The sequence below is a fragment of the Hippocampus guttulatus genome, chromosome 6 (assembly GCF_054856545.1).
Source record: "Hippocampus guttulatus isolate MCC_2025c chromosome 6, RoL_Hgut_1.0, whole genome shotgun sequence".
Classification (NCBI taxonomy): Eukaryota; Metazoa; Chordata; class Actinopteri; order Syngnathiformes; family Syngnathidae; genus Hippocampus; species Hippocampus guttulatus.
In genome coordinates, this window is record NC_141266.1 from 6,121,775 (window position 1) to 6,139,026 (window position 17,252).

A 17,252-nucleotide genomic window follows, 5' to 3' on the forward strand; every position below is an offset into this window, starting at 1 on the left:
ATTGCAGTGATCACCTGAACAAAAAAATAACCTTAAAGGTACCATCGTTTTCATCAAGGCCATGTTCATTCATACATTTTATTAGTAGCATTATTTTCTTGCACCACAAGTAAAGCAGTGGCAGATTTTCATGACTTCATTTTCAGTATTACTTGGATTTTTGTAATTGGTTTTCCAAAATCCATTGTGAGGTTTTCTCTTTTCACTGGAAAGATAACATTATTGTTTATGTGTGTCTATGTGGCACAAAGATTGCATGAAAACTACTGTACTTAGAGTTAGGAGGATCAAAAAAGTACTTTCGCAAATATTTAGTTTATAGACTTCTGGTAGTGAATCAGAAGCCTTCCATTTCATGAAGTTTCACATACTTGAAATAGTTCTTCTTTTTGCTTTACACAAGGACTATTTAAGTTGCGTAATGAAAAATAAAACAATACAAGGTCAATTACTACATGCTCCATGTTTATTTTGTAACTTTTGGTTTTATTTTTCTTTAGGAAAGTCCATGCCTCCATGCACCCAATAACTACTACGCAAAGGCATGTGCTTCCACACACAGTGAAACAAAACCTGGCTGTTGATGTGCATGTACAGTCAGGCCCTTTGTGCTGCATACTCATCAACACTCTCGCCATCGTAGGGAAAAGTCATTGCTTGTGCTGCCGTTTATGATCAGGACAGCCACTGAATTCCAGAGAAATTCCATAAATAAACTACAATAGAGCACGTTTGAGTGGCCCCACTTAAGTAAACAATAACCCACGCATCATCCACGTGCACATTTCATTAAGAAAAGAGAAGAAAACCTATATTAGCCTCGCAATGGAGAAATTCCCAATTCACAGCAGCAAAGTTATCAAAGGAAGAAGTAGAACAACAAAATATAGGAGCTGCTGGAAAGGCAGCCACTCTCGCGGCGCCATTTCGAAGTCAAAATAACAAAAATAACACAACACAACACATAGGACACAGACAGTCGTGCAATCTTCACCACTTTTCTGCATACATTTTGTTGTCTGAAGCAGTTATAGATGAAAGAGGAGAGGATCAAAGTGTCCTTTCACCAGTGGATCAGAGACGTCATGCTAAAAATGTGCACACGTCTGCTACAAGCTAAGTTTTGAAAGCAAACACGAAGCTGTAGCGTCCAGTGACGAAAAGAGATTTGTTCACTTCTCCTGTCCCACGTAATCCGCTTCAAACTCCAAGCCGCGACTCCCAGTTCCAAATCCGCATCGGCGCTCCGCGCTAACGCTCCTTTCTTCTCATCGTCGGCTCCTCAAGCCTTACATCCATCCAGACGCAGACCGTTCAACAGCACCGATCTCTCCGCTGAACAAAGCGGGGCTGTGAAAAATGCTGCCCATTCCAGGCGCAAGACACAAGCGCCCCGGGACTGTCCAGCAACGACAGTCAAATGGCGCCGACATTCCTCCCAGTCAAAAACAGTGCTGGTATACCCATGCTGCCGAGAAGGCGCAACCACCAAGCACAGTCTCCTCCTTGATGAATGTTGTGGCCAAAAAATGCTGAAAAAAGTCCACATCATTTCCACACGACGTAACAACAAACACAAAGTGACAAAACAAACACAAAAACAACAAAAAAAAGCAAGGCTCATGAGAGCACTTGCTGACGGCTGCCTACTCGGGCACCATCTTGACTTCAAAGTTACTATTAAGCCTGCCCATGTGCATGCTCACATAGTTGTTCTTTATGCTGCCTTCCGTCCTTTAATCCTGTATTCCTTCCTGTCTTATGCAATTGTATTGTCAAGGTTAGAGAGTAAAGTACACTTTTATTTGCTGTAATATAACAGTGGTATACAAACACCATCTTTTGAAACCGATTCACACTTTCACCAGTATTTCTTTCTGTCACTCCGGGAGACATCCCGAATATCCACTAAGCACAGCACAAAGTTAATTTCACTACATTAACCCTTTCAGGGACAGCGGTTACTTCAGTGGGCAGCTTACCATGTTATCAGGTTACAGGTGCAAGAAAGGGTTAAGGGAGACCTTGTCTAAAAAAAAAAAAGCCATTTATTTTTCGATTGCTTGACCAATGGGAGAACTGATGCAAACTCCACAAACACTACAAGTTGTTTTTATTTGCCCACTTCTTTTGTGGCGTGATTTTTTGTGTGTGTGTGTGTGTGTGTGTCATCAGCAGTTTTGTGTCTCACAATTGCGTCGCTGACATCCATTGGAGCATTGGATGGATTCGTACTCAATGCCATTTTTACAGTGCTCTACGATTGACTGACATTTGAGGTCCGTCCTTTTGTCCAAATGGTCTGCTCAAGGTTTGTTTCCTTCCTCGCCTAGTGCTTGCTCACGTGGGGCTTATCTGGACTTTCAATAAGTGGAGAGAGAGGTTCTAGACCTGCTCCAAGTGTGGCATGAGTCAACTTCTGTTGGGATTTGACACTGTGCAGTCAACATCAAAATTGAACTGAAATAAATCACCAGCGATGTGTTGAAGCCTCTGCTTTGATCCTAAGCAGGATCTATAGAAAATAGATGAATGCATGATTTGTTGTCATAAAATTCTATGTAAAATAAAAGTGTTCAAATAACAACATAAAGCAATTCCTTTCCAATATTGTTTACTATGCATGTGTGTGAGAGGTTGAACATTGAGATTCTCTTCAATGCTGATGCATGAAGGAATACCTGGCACACCTCGTGCAGTGTGTGTTCTGGCTTGCCCTGCTTTTCCTGGATGGAATGATTCTTAGCAGTAGGTAAAACAGATAGACAGACAGACAAACAGGTGAGATAGAGAGATGGAGTAATCCTACACTCTGACTCGGAGGGGTGTGGGGTTAGTGTAAGGGAACTCCCTTGTGAGCTGGATAGTTTTTACATCTGGTTGGACTGGAGGATTGCCCGGAGGTCAGCAGCCTCACACATGGAGGGCCGTGGCAGACAACAGTCTGATCCTATCCACGTCTGGCACAGGCTGAATTCTGAGTTGCAGTATTTTCTTCAAGAGACTAAAGTTTATAACGGAGCCTGTCAAACGCTTTGTGTCGCGTCCAAAAATGGAATACATTGTGTGTCACACCTTTTAATAGAACTCAGACAGTGATCGGCACTGTTAGATTTCATTCAAACTCAACTTTGTTGAGTCTGGCTACAAAGGGCAAGTCTAAACATTAGACAGATTACTCCACATATTGTACTTTTAGCAGTGTCTAGACTGCCATTCGTCTTCAATACTGCTGGCACCCAGTTTTGGCACTGTTTCAGAATAAGGTCAGCCACCACCCTTGCTTCAGGATCCAGATGAAGTGTAAGAATTTGTTCATGACTCAAACCCTGTCACGTTTCTTGTGTCAAGTCATTGTTTAGAACTCAGCATCTGAAAGAGATGCATCATTTCCATTTTTTACCAGTTGTCTGAGTAGCAGACAGCAGGCGCTTCAGAGAAAATAGCAGAAAAATCGCTGTGATTAGTCAAATCATTTACCATAAATATACATTTTATTGAATGCCAATGAAAATAAGTAACTTCTCAGGTCGGGGGCATCATGAAAGAAAAAAAAGTATTTGAAATATGTTGTACAGTACGACAATGCTCTCCCAAAGTTGAGTGAAAATTTGAGTAGATTTACTAAAAGCGGTCTCATATAATGGATTGATGGATGTCTGTCCATGTTGCTTTTGTCAAGCTCTTATCCACCTTTAAGCGAGTCATGGGCAAGTTTACATTGAGGGATGTGTTCATCCATTTCTCATTTTAAGTGGGACTGGATTGTAGCCAAAACATTTTTTGGCACGCCTCGAGCAAGGGTTACTCCGACGTTATGTGCTCTCGTCTCACATATTTACAATTAAAAGGCGGAGCAAAAGCTGATGATGTTGTGGGTGCATCATGCGTGGGTGAAGGCAGCATGAAGGAGGAAGCTTTGTCGGTAACAGAACTATTTTGCAGATGCAGCGGGGGGGGGGGGGGGGGGGGAATGGAAATTTCTGTGGTTATCAGTTGAACAGCGCTCTTGAGTTTGTCAAGAAAGACTATTTCTGGCCTCAGCCAAGCCCGGTAACAAGTAATTATCAAATAATTATTGCAACCCATAATACGTGTGAGAAAATATTTATAGGAAGTTACACATGGAAACATTTCTGCTAAAGTAAGTTTAAGTTGACTTTACACTTTCAGATTTCTCTTTCGGAGTGTCTACCATAGCTAAGGCAGGTCAAATACTCTTTTGGTTCCCTTAGATGTAATCTACTGAAGGTCTCATTGGCTTTTTTGACTACATTTGACTCATCCTTATGGCCCAGAAGAATCCCCAGAGACCTTTATTCTGTTGCACAATTCATTCACCTTCTCCTGATCAGTGGTCCCGACATGCCCTCAGTGGTCATCCTATCTAGTCTCTCTATTTTCCTCTGTTGTTCATTTAAAACCATTGCAACTGTGTGCGACTATTTGTAAGCACTTTTTTTCCGTTAAAAATCTATTTTCATTTCAAATGACTTTATTCCCTTTAACTCAGATTTAATAGAGCCATTGTGGAGACAGTCCAGACCCTGCTTCAAAAGCCCATTATATTTAAGTCAATCATGATCTTTCATTCTTTCAATTCCCATGTCATGTTAAAAACACGTTTAACACTATTTTCCCTACATTTTCCAGAGGTGCTCAAATATCCCAAATGGGACACACCTCAGCACAGCAGCAGGAACTACTATATTGCTTTAAGCCTGGAAGTCACACTTACTGTGTCGTCTAATAAAACTTAATAGTGGTGGTACAGTACCACATTGCTCATCCTGCTGCTCATCTCTAAGAGAGAGCCCAGACACCCTGCAGAGGAAAACCATTTCAGCCGCTTGTATCCAGGACCTTATTCTTTCAGTCACAACCCACAGCTTGTGACCATAGGTGAGAGTACGGTAGGAACGAGATTGACCGGTAAATTGAGAGCTTTGTCTTTTGGCTCAGCTCCTTCTTCACCATGACAGACCAATACAGAGTCCACAACACAACAGATGCTACAGCAATCCGCCTGTCGATCTAACGCTCCATCCGATCCTCACTCATGAACAAGATCCCAAGATACTTAAACTCCTCCACTTGGGGCAGGATCTCATCCCCGACCTGAAGAGGGCACTCCACCCTTTTCCGACTGTTCTGCCCACAGTAAAAGTTTCGGGGCATTTCATAAAGGTTAAAAGAAAAAAAGGGGTTTGTAACATTTCTTGATTTGAAACGTCATAATTCATGTTTTTCCATGTAAAGGGTAATTGTCTTTAAAATCTCCATCTAGTAATCGCAATGCATTGTGGGTAGCAAACTTCGTGTTTCGTCAGACAAATCACTGCAGAAAGGCCTGACTGTGGTCGTTCTAACTGGTTCTCCTGTGTTACATTCCTTTTCTGTACACCTTCGAAAGCATTGGCTTTGCAATCGACATTTTCATCGAGCTGAGAGGAGCATGACGCTCAGTTTCCTGGCTCATGAAGATTTGAGTTTGGCTTGCTCTTGACCTGCCTTAACATACCCGGTGTATCTAAAACGTATTGATAACAGTACACCGACTGATGACCATAGTCTCAGATTTGTAAGTGACGATTTTCATCCCAACTGCTTCACACTCGGCTGTGAACTGCTCCATTGAGAGTTGGAGATCACGGCGTGAAGAAGCCATCGGTACCACATCATCTGTGAAAAGCACAGATGCAATACTGAGGCCACCAAACTGGACCCCCTCAATGCCTCGGCTGCGCCTAGAAATTCTATCCATAAAGGTTATGAACAGAATCGATGGGGCAGCCTTGTTTTTACCAATGTACTGTATAAAATGTGAATGTATGCTATCTAATTGCAAATGTTATTGGCAATGTCCACAATGATTTTAATGTTTTTTTGTTGTTGTTGTTTTTGGGGGGGGGTTTCCCTAGATGGTCATCATCTGTGGGAGATGGAAGCCAAAGTTGACAAGGACTCTGTCAAATCTGTAAGTGCCCTCATGATTTCACTGTTCACCCTCTCCATATCCTCCATGGACACTTGCTACTTATCTGTCTCTTTCTCATCTGTCCCTCTTCATGATGTAACCTTTGCAAAGGCATTGCTACATGGACACTGATGATTAGCCCATGCAATCCTGAATGGAATTTTCAATCTCGGCTCTAACACACGGTAAACACAAGCAACCATATTGCTTGCGCATCAGTGATTCACAAACATTCATATTACTGTAATAATAAAAACAAGCGCACGGACGTCAGATGTTTATTTCACAGTGAAAGGTTCCTTCGTGGTAAATTCGAGCCCAACTCAATCCGCGCTGGGGCTGTGGAGCTTTTAATGAGATTGAGACTGTGTGAAATTTAGCGGCCATGTTGTACTGACCCTCAATCACATATTCACACATTGCCTCATCAAATATGATATCAAAGAGACTCGTCAAGAGAAAGGAAAGGCTAATTGAGTCAACTAACATAACACTGAGATCTGCTAAGTCTTAAATGTTAAGTACGGGATGAAGTGGTGGCGGTGTGTTTGGAGCCGCTAATGCCTGTCATCATCAGTGACTACGTTTGCATGCAGTCATTAACCGTTTCAAAACCCCAAAATATAGGCAGTATTCAGGTGTTAAAAGGCCAACATGCACAAAAACAGTATAAGGCCCCTGGGTTTCCCCTTTCCGAACCTGAATATTTGGTCATATGAATGGAATAGGATCGGCACGGTGCTCGACTGGTTCGCATGACCGCCGCACACTGCAGAGGTCCAGGAATCGATTTTGGGCTCTGGCCTTCCTGTGTGGAATTGCATGTTCTCCCTGTACCGTCTGGGTTTTCTCCAGGTATTCCGGTTTCCTCCCACATTCCAAAAACATGTACAGTCAGTTAATTGAACACTCCACGGCGAAATTTACATGCAGCACGGCAGCATAGTTTTGGAACGAGAAGGAAACTGATTTATTCCTGCAGTGAATGACATGAAAAATTGCGTTTTATTGGCTGTGTCCGAATGTCCAACCTTACTCCCCTAACCCAACATTCACTATATGTAGCACGATATAGTAGTTCCCTCATTGTGTTTGGCTATTCAGACAGCCAGCTTACTACTTTCTCCTTGTCGCATATTATGTGACTACAGTACGTGACACACAGGTATATTAAGATCTCTGACTATTTATTGTGGATAAAGACAATATCTAATTTAAAATGTACGTTTTTTTCCTTCATGTTGTACATGTTTTTAATTAAATAGAATGAACTAATTATTTACGTTACTGAAGAGAGCATTGATATTTGCGCCTGTGCCATGTTGTTTTCCTACTCGCGATGCATTACACTACTTTTCCAAGGGCATTGTGGGTAATTTTCAATGGCCAACATTTAATCCTTGGACATTCAGACACCCTTACGAAAAGGCTTAATAGTACACAATATATGAAATAGTGTGCACATTTGGACTCTGCCATTGACGGTAGAAAGTAACAAGTGGAAATGATGTCTAATTGCGTCAGGATGTCAGTGCATCACCATTTAAATTGGGTTATTCGAATGGGGGTAAGGGGGTGGGGGGAGACTGTCCGCTTAAGCCATGTTGACAGGTTATTCCAAATGTTTCAGAAATTGACATTTTAACCTGTAACCTGAATATTGACTGCAAGTAAACATAGTCAGGGTTTCATTTTGTAAAATTAAAAAAAGAGTCTCACATAAAGCATGGACACCAAAACTCTGCAAATCTATGGTGTTTTTCTATTACTGTAAATTAATTGCATCATGAGATATGAATTCATTGTCCCCCAGGCCCTTGACCTGATACAGTATACTGTATAGTTGAAGTCCCAACTGCTACAAAATAGGAGGAGCAGTAAATTAGAGACACGAGGATGATGAAATACAAATACCACGGTAGGAAGAGAAAGCAGGAGCACACTGGAATTCTTTTCTTATGTCACTAGAGTGCCTTAACGCACACCAGACTGCCGACCTGCATTTACTTTTATTGGCGTTGGAAGTGTGCTAACTTTCACTGCAAGGGATGGTGAGGGAAAGCCTAGCAAGTACACACACACACACACACACACTTTTACACTCACTCAACCACCTGCATATTTTTCTTGTAATCATCTGGACAGCAGACCCCTTTCCCACCCACCATTTTGTTCACAGCTATGGCCAATGTAAACTTGCCCTCTGTCACAGTAGACTGTTTTGTCCTTTTTCGATCCCAACCAGAGTGGCAGCCAAGAAATTAGATGCAATTAGACACAAACACTTGAACAAATTTTTTTCCTTGTTCCTGTGTCAAACTGAAAGTCGAAAAATAGTGACATTCGTCCAGACTTGCAAAGTTGGGGTGGAGTTAATGCTGTGCAAAAAAGAACCCCAGCAAAAAATAAACCAGCTACTTCTCTTTACTGATGCTGTACAGGAGGAAAGCTAAAGCCCTGGGGTTTCCTCAAACACAAATATGGGCAACCTCATGGGCTCTACTGCTTCAGTGCCGATGGGCTCATTTAAACCATTCATATGTCTGTCTGGCTATCTGTCTCAAAGGGGTGAACATGTTTTTTTTGTTTGTTTGTTTCAGAATGCACTTTTTGTTGAGATCCCACCATACCGAAACCAGAGAATATCCAACCCATTGCAGGTTAACTTCTATGTATGCAATGGCAAGAGGAAGAGGAGCCAGTACCAGAACTTTACCTATCTTCCTCCCACTGGTAATCATCATTAATATTATATACACATTCTTGTGGTCTAGTGTTATATATCTTTGTGTCATTACAATATGTCTCTTTTTTTTGTGCATTTTTTTTTTACATTATAGTGCATAGGAAGTGCATAGTAGTCTGTGAATGTGTGAGGTGTGTTTATTCTATAGTGGGTCCACGTTCCCCAGCAATGAGGTATACTTGCTGAGTGACAGAGCCTTGGAGCAGTGTTGATGTAGACAAGTCAATCCCCCCGCAACCTCATTCTCGCAGCCCCACATCACACAATACCTGCCTGGTTCACCAACACACCCGCAAACATGCAGGGGTGTGTATGCGTGCGCATATGCACTCACATATGCAGGGCTTTGTCATTCATGTAGCAACCTGAAAACTCAGGGTTACTTCTCTCAGTGCTCATAGATGGCCCTCACATTGGAATTAAAAGAATGGATTGGTGAGAGTAAAAAGGTGTTATATACACACACACACACATATATATATATATATATATATATATATACTACCGTTCAAAAGTTTGGGGTCACCCAAACAATTTTGTGTTTTCCATGAAAAGTCACACTTATTCACCACCAAACGTTGTGAAATGAATAGAAAATAGAGTCAAGACATTGACAAGGTTAGAAATAATGATTTGTATTTGAAATAAGATTTTTTTTTTTACATCGAACTTTGCTTTCGTCAAAGAATCCTCCATTTGCAGCAATTACGGCATTGCAGACCTTTGGCATTCTAGCTGTTAATTTGTTGAGGTAATCTGGAGAAATTGCACCCCACGCTTCCAGAAGCAGCTCCCACAAATTGGATTGGTTGGATGGGCACTTCTTGCGTACCATACGGTCAAGCTGCTCCCACAACAGCTCAATGGGGTTCAGATCTGGTGACTGCGCTGGCCACTCCATTACCGATAGAATACCAGCTGCCTGCTTCTGCTCTAAATAGTTCTCGCACAATTTGGAGGTGTGTTTGGGGTCATTGTCCTGTTGTAGGATGAAATTGGCTCCAATCAAGCGCTGTCCACTGGGTATGGCATGGCGTTGCAAAATGGAGTGATAGCCTTCCTTATTCAGAATTCCTTTTACCCTGTACAAACTCCCACCTTACCAGCAGCAAAGCAACCCCAGACCATCACATTACCTCCTCCATGCTTAACAGATGGCGTCAGGCATTCTTCCAGCATCTTTTCATTTGTTCTGCGTCTCACAAACGTTCTTCTTTGTGATCCAAACACCTCAAACTTGGATTCATCCGTCCACAACTCTTTTTTCCAGTCTTCCTCTGTCCAATGTCTGTGTTCTTTTGCCCATCTTAATCTTTTTCTTTTGTTGGCCAGTCTCAGATATGGCTTTTTCTTTGCCACTCTGCCCTGAAGCCCAGAATCCCGCAGCCGCCTCTTCACTGTAGATGTTGACACTGGTGGTTTGCGGGTACTATTTAATGAAGATGCCAGTTGGGGACCTGTGAGGCGTCTGTTTCTCAAACTAGAGACTCTAATGTACTTATCTTCTTGCTCAGTTGTGCAACGCGGCCTCCCACTTCTTTTTCGACTCTGGTTAGAGCCTGTTTCTCCTGTCCTCTGAAGGGAGTAGTACACACCGTTGTAGGAAATCTTCAATTTCTTAGCAATTTCTCGCATGGAATAGCCTTCATTTCTAAGAACAAGAATAGACTGTCGAGTTTCAGATGAACGTTCTCTTTTTCTGGCCATTTTGAGCGTTTAATTGACCCCACAAATGTGATGCTCCAGAAACTCAATCTGCTCACAGGAAGGTCAGTTTTGTAGCTTCTGTAACGAGCTAAACTGTTTTCAGATGTGTGAACATGATTGCACAAGGGTTTTCTAATCATCAATTAGCCTTCTGAGCCAATGACCAAACACATTGTACCATTAGCACACTGGAGTGATAGTTGCTGAAAATGGGCCTCTATACACCTATGTAGATATTGCACCAAAAACCAGACATTTGCAGCTAGAATAGTCATTTACCACATTAGCAATGTATAGAGTCTATTTCTTTAAAGTTAAGACTAGTTTAAAATTATCTTCATTGAAAAGTACAGTGCTTTTCCTTCAAAAATAAGGAAATTTCAATGTGACCCCAAACTTTTGAACGGTAGTTTGTGTGTGTGTGTGTGTGTGTGTGTGTGTGTGTGTGTGTGTGTGTGTGTGTGTGTGTGTGTGTGTATAAAAAAACGATAATGATAAACAATTGACGGGGATCCATCCCATCTCAAAGTCAACTCTGATAGGCGCAAACTCACCCCATGACCCTTAAAGGTTTTCCCAGTAGATTTTGCAATTCCAACCTGCAATATTGCACTTGCAGCTCAGTCTTAGACCGCAATATGTTTTCATTGATCAGCATCTAATGGCTCTAGTGTTGCTAGGGTATCATGCACTTTGTTATAAGTATACAGCTGTTAATAAGATGTGGTGTCTAGAATTATCAGCAGATGTATTTATGCCCACAGGAGATAAGACACATTTTGGACAGGGCTCTGAGAGAAAGGCAGAGGAGAGCCCTATTTGGAGATCCCCGATTGCTTTGATTTACAAGTGCATAGTGGGTAATTTGGCTAGATCAAGGCAGACAAACTGTGGCCATATTTAGTATATTCATTTTATATACCGTACTGCCTCAAAGAAGCAACTCTTATCAGTCCCCATTATGCATCCCCAATCATTTTGCTGAGCATAAATACAAGTCTAATTAAAAGATCTTGTTTTTGCTGCCAAGTCAACCACAAGTGCCATGCAGACCACACAGGCAGGGCCAATAAAGCATAATTAGCTCTCTAGTGTTAAAGCCAAGGAGTCTGTGAACAACAAGCAATTTGGTGGCATTATAGTTTGAGATGTGCTCGTCGTTTAACATAACTTATTACATTCAGGGATAAAATATCAAATGTGCAAATAGCATCTCCATGTCCTTTTAAGGTTAAAGCTACAAAAGTCATAATGGAAAAACATTCACAATAAAGGCTGCATTAAGCTTAAGTGTTAGCAGGTTATCTCAAATACAATGATGTTTTCAATACAGCAACAAAAGTACGAGCAAATCCTGCCTCCGTTTATGCTTCTTGCTGTACGGAGTTGTGGTGTGTCAGCTATTAAGGAAACAACGAACGATGAGGCCACGTTCGAGGCTGAGTTTGAGAGGACACCCACAGACTTTCACACGCATACCCTGTTGTCAACACTTTCTTGCTTTCCTTTGTGAAAGGGACTCTTCCGCCCGCTGTCCCATTTGAAGAACATTTGCGGTCGCCGATGTTATTAAGGGAGAACATTTCTTTGACACTGCTGTCTGTTCATCTATAAAAAGAAAAAACCCAACCTTAAAATAGACTTGTTTGAAAGAGCGGAAGGATGAAGCAAACACCTCTGTGGCACAGATGCGAGTGAAACTAGAGTTATTTTCCATTCTGGTCTTGCTGTCTTGTTTTTCTTGATTGCTTATGCAAATATGAGCATCGCTATTTTAACTGGCTATGTTAGAGAGCCCTTCGTTCTGCTTATGCTCCTTATTCTTCCGACCACCTCAACAATATTTATTGACCTTGTTGATGTTCATACACTTTTCATTAACTTTTCAAATATCTGATTTGAATGTTCGTCAATAACAGTTAGAACAAATTAGTATAACATGCAGACTGTAGATAAACACAATAATAAATTACTGTTTAAGCATCAGCTTTCAGAAAGATAAACATGTAATAGCATTCTCCTTTCTTTCAAAATGTATCGTAATTTCCGGACAAGAGAGCGCACCTGATTATAAACCGCACCCACTCCATTTTTAAAGGAAATAACATTTTGTACACACATAAGCCGCACCTGTCTATAAGCCGCATGTGCCCATATTATAACATGAGATATTTATAAAGAAATACTGTACACAGGTGGCCGTTAGAAAAATCTTTATATAGGCCGCTTCATTAAATAAGTCGCAGAGTTGAAAGCGTGTCACAAAAGTCTTAGCTTGTAGTCCGGAAATTTCGGTACAAGCCACCTTCAGCCCATGGATCCGCCGCATATTTTCCATTGAGCCAAGCCTTTCTTGGCACTCAGAGACACATCCAAATTATTACATTACATTAAATAAAATGACAATAAGAAATGCAATTCAAGAAATAAATTGACAACAATTGTAATAGGCAGAGGAAATGGCACTGTTCACGGGCAGTTTTAAAGAGGCCTGTTTTTAGTTGCGATTGGAAGTGGGTGGATGAATCCCTGCTTCCGAGTTGAGTTCGACTACTCTACTCACCATGGTGGTGAGACGGCCAGAGTGGACAGACAAGGTAATGAAGGAAGAGGATCTTAAGGTGCGGGAGGGAAGTAAGACATGAAGAAATCCGGCACTTATGCAGGGGCAAGTTTGTGGATAGCATTGAATGCAAGAAGGATCATTTTGAATCATATGTGGAACTGAACTGAGATCCAGTGAAGTTGTTGGAGGATTGGGGTGATGTGTTGGATGGTGAGAGTTCAGCTTATTATGCGGGCAGTGGAATTTTGGACCAGGTGAATTTTTTGCAGGGATTTGTGAGGGAGGCCGAAAAGGAGAGAGTCGCAATAATCCAGACATAATGTGACAAAACAGTGGACAATGATGTCAAGTTAATGGATGTGTTGAGGGTCCGGGTGGGGGCGAAGGAGGCTGATGTTTCATAGATGGACGAAGGCAAACCAACGAATGTAATTGATGTGGGACTGGAAGGATAAGACTCTTAACCTGGAGGAAGATGAAACAGCTTTTTTATTTTCTTTTTTTCGATGGGAAGAGAAAAGCTGTAACTTTTGGAGAGAGTGGGCACACTTAAAGTGCCAGAGGAAAGAATGGATTTGAAGGACTTGAGTTGGAGGAACTGAATGTGGCCAAATAGGTAAGATCTGAACCAGCCAACAGAGTGTGGGTGATGCTGATAAAAGAGTGTCTATTGAGGAGGATGGTGTGAAAGTGGTATTGAAGGCTGCATTCTGGTCGAGGAGGGCGAGGGTGTTGAGATGTCCAGAATTAGGAGCAGGTCAGCAATAATTTTGATGAGCGCTGTTCTGTTTCAGTGCTATGGAGTGGGTGGAAACCTGACTATTCAAACAGGTGATTGAGTTGGAATGTTGTTGAGCGGAAACAGTTTTTTCAAGGATGTTCTAAATGAAGGGTAGACCTACACTGGTGTTTTAGTGGGTTTTGTCCTTGCCAATGTTTTCCTTATTGTGTCAGATATGATGAGTACCCATTTCACATTTTGTGAGTACATTTTAATTAATTATTTTTTTAAATAAATGTGTTCAAGTTGTCGATTCATTCATCAGAGGATGATCAGCGTGAACCCAATGCCGAGAGTCAAAGAAACCTTTTTTTTTTTTAAGATAGAACGAGAGTTCAGAATGTTATGAAGTCAAATGGTGTAATGAGGCAGGTCATCAGAGTTGGAAAAATTGTATGTCGGTGAGTCAGTCGGAGTCACTCCTAGATGTGAGAGTGAATTTCACTGTATATGAGAGGAGAAAGTAGTCAGGAGTTCATCAGTTCTAAATTCAGAGGGGTTGATAACAGAGCAGCAGATTAAATCATGTAAAAAAAAAAATCACCCTTAGGTTTAAGCGAATGGTAAACAGTAGCACTGCTGGCTGGAGTGGGAATGGAGAGCTTGCAGACAACAGATTTAAACGTCCTGTTGAAAGTCATGGCCCTTAGCAAAACTTTCAAAGTCTTGCGGTGAATTTTCATAAGGCCTCCGCCTCGGCCAGAGCCGGGATTTTGACAGATGTAAATAAACCTGCCTGAGGGGATTGAATCAACTACGAAAAGTCCTTTGGTTGTTTCCATGTCTCGGTCAAGAGAAGATCACTAAGAGAAAGTCAAGCTTACCATCACTGATAAGGTCCTGGATACGATGTTCCTTGATTGTCAGTGAGCGGATGTTGAGCAGAGCAAAGTTGAGTGAGGTGTTGTTGGTGATGGTGTGTGTGTCAGCCGGCCGAGCTAAGCTTGCTGACACGCTGTGCTTGACAGGCCGGCTGGTGGAGCGAGGGGGGTGATGAGTGCAGGACCAGATGGACCATACTGACGCTGAACTGTCACGGCAGAATTTGGAGGTGGAAATCTGCCTGCGCAGGTCCAGGCAGGTGATAGCCCAGCCAGTTTAGGTCAACAACCGAATACTGTACTGCCACTGGCAGGTGAATAGGCAGGAGCAAACAGGCGCGGACGACCCAGATGTATGTCATAGCATCCCACATTGTGGGTGTGGTCTCAGGCAGCGTTGACGGCCAGTGAGACACCACATGGAGAGTCAAACTGGGAGAGAAGGTGAGTAAACAGTGTAGACTCACAAACTGTCGCGCAGCTTAAGAAAATACTCCAGGAGCGGGCAATTATATCGTCCGATTGGGTCAGAATGCCAGAAAATATAGGAGCCTGGAAAGTTGAAATGTTTAAAACGCTAAATGTTTTAGAAGGTCACCGGTGAGCAGCAGCAGCCAGTTGTGCCATCATTCACTCGACTCGGAAGTGAATTAAAACCTCCAAAATTAGCATTAATCTTTGTTTTGGCAGCATCGCTGGAAATGTTTACCTTGGATTTTTTTTCGATTTGCATCATCCACAACATTAGATAGTGACACAATCTAAATAAACCCATATGCAAATAATTCCATTATGGTTTGAAAAAATATAAATAAAATTCAAAATCATAACTGTTATGCTTGGCTTTATGGGCGGCCCGGTGGTCCAGTGGTTTGCGCGTCAACCTCACAGTGGAGACGTACGGGGTTCAATTCCAGCTCCGACTTCCCTGTGTGGAATTTGCATGTTCTCCCTGGGCCTGCGTGGGTTTTGTCCAGGTACTCCGGTTTCCTCCCACATTCCAAAAACATGCATGGCAGGCTGATTGATCACTCAAAATTGTCCCTTTGTGTGAGTGTGAGTGTGGATGGTTGTTTGTCTGTGTGCCCTGTGATTGGCTGGCAACCGGTTCAGGGTGTCCCCCACCTACTGCCTGAAGACATCTGGGATAGCCTCCAGCGCCCCCCGCGACCCTTTTGAGTATAAGCTTGGCTTTATTTCTACACTAAATTGTCCATCGGTGTGAATGTGAGTATGAATGGTTGTTTGTCTCTTTGTTCTCTGCGATTAGCTGGCCACCAGTTCAGGGCGTCCTCTGCCTCTTGGCCAGTGACAGGAGATGGGTTCCAGCACGCCCGTGACCCTTGAGAGGATTAGTGGTTCCGAAAATGGATGGATGGATGCATGAATAATAATCTCGGTTGTGGCCCTCCTGTGTGGAGTTTGCATATTCTCCCCATGGTTTGTGTTGTTAGTTTCATCATTCTTGATCAAGGCAGAATTTCTGCGATAGCTTTTGCATTGAATGTCATTATATTGTGAGTGTGTCCCTAATATTGTGGCCGTCGAGTATATATTCAAGGAAAGGATCACATCGCATCTTTAGTTAGCTAAGGAGATTTTTTTTTTAATTCGAGCGCTTCCAATCATTCTTGCGCGACTTATTGATCCTCAAATAAGAACCAGTTAGACCAACCACACTGGAGAACAGATGCCAAAAATGCCTGCCAGCAACCAATGCATGAGCTTCTCGGAACCCCTTTATTTTTTACAGGCTGTTCAAAGATGCCTTTGTAATATCAAACTATTCTTAAGACAAACTTGTGCCCAGTGTATTGGTTGGTGGTTAGAGCTAAACGGAGTAACATGTCTTCTGCTAAATAGAGGAAAATTGATCGGGCACGAATTGTTCTCAGTGATGAGACGTTTGAGCTGTAGACTGTTATGTCTATAGCATTGGTTGCCGTAAGACACCCAATTGTAGAAGGTGATCTACTAATTTACAGATGATTTTTCATGTTGCGGAAGGAGTCCTGTTATGCAAATACATGAATTTAGCTTTGTGTCTGAGAGGCAGGTGCGAACAAGGTGTGAAGCGGTACCAGCATCGTGCAGGCAAATTGAGAGGCAGTGGGGAGCACTTTTCCACTCGTGTAAACATTTTTTAAATGGCAACAAAAATGATTGCAAAATACTGTCTTAATCACCAGTGCAATTGTGGAGCTTCTGAATGATCCAAAGGCTGACTTAGAGCCAGCCAGAAGGAGCCTTGCCAATTCACCAATGACAAAACCCATTTCAACTCTGCACTTTGTGCATCTGGATCATTTCAGCGCGTTGTTTTCCATTGGTGGTGGCCCCTCTCAATTTTCTCAGTTTGGCGAGTTTGCTGTCCCAAGGTTTAAACACAATGTTACGCCGGATAGGCACATACCTGTACATTCAATTGCCCTGCACTCATGGAAAGTTAAATTAAAATGAAAAAAAAAAGCACGACTTTTATGAAGTTGCTGGATTTCCCCAAATTACATCTTGTTCTTGCCCCCTTCATGACTGCTATCCATTGGCTATGCTTTGGTTCCTCTTTTGGTCGCCTGTCGAATCCTGGCCCTTTCCTTCGCCTTCTCCTGTTGTGGCACCCTGGTGAGCAACAGCTGCCTACCATTGTAAAAGCA

General features: G+C 42.3%; 1 protein-coding gene across 2 annotated transcripts in view; it reads left to right on the top strand.

Moving 5' to 3' along the window:
* Positions 1–17,252, top strand: part of LOC147203372 (nuclear factor of activated T-cells, cytoplasmic 1-like) — a 65,056-nt gene that overhangs the window by 21,820 nt on the left and 25,984 nt on the right. For both annotated transcript variants that reach the window (XM_086114492.1, XM_086114493.1), the window contains exons 7-8: positions 5,922–5,977; positions 8,578–8,710. In XM_086114492.1, the coding sequence (XP_085970618.1) occupies positions 5,922–5,977; positions 8,578–8,710 (189 nt within the window). The remainder of the gene's footprint in view (positions 1–5,921; positions 5,978–8,577; positions 8,711–17,252) is intronic.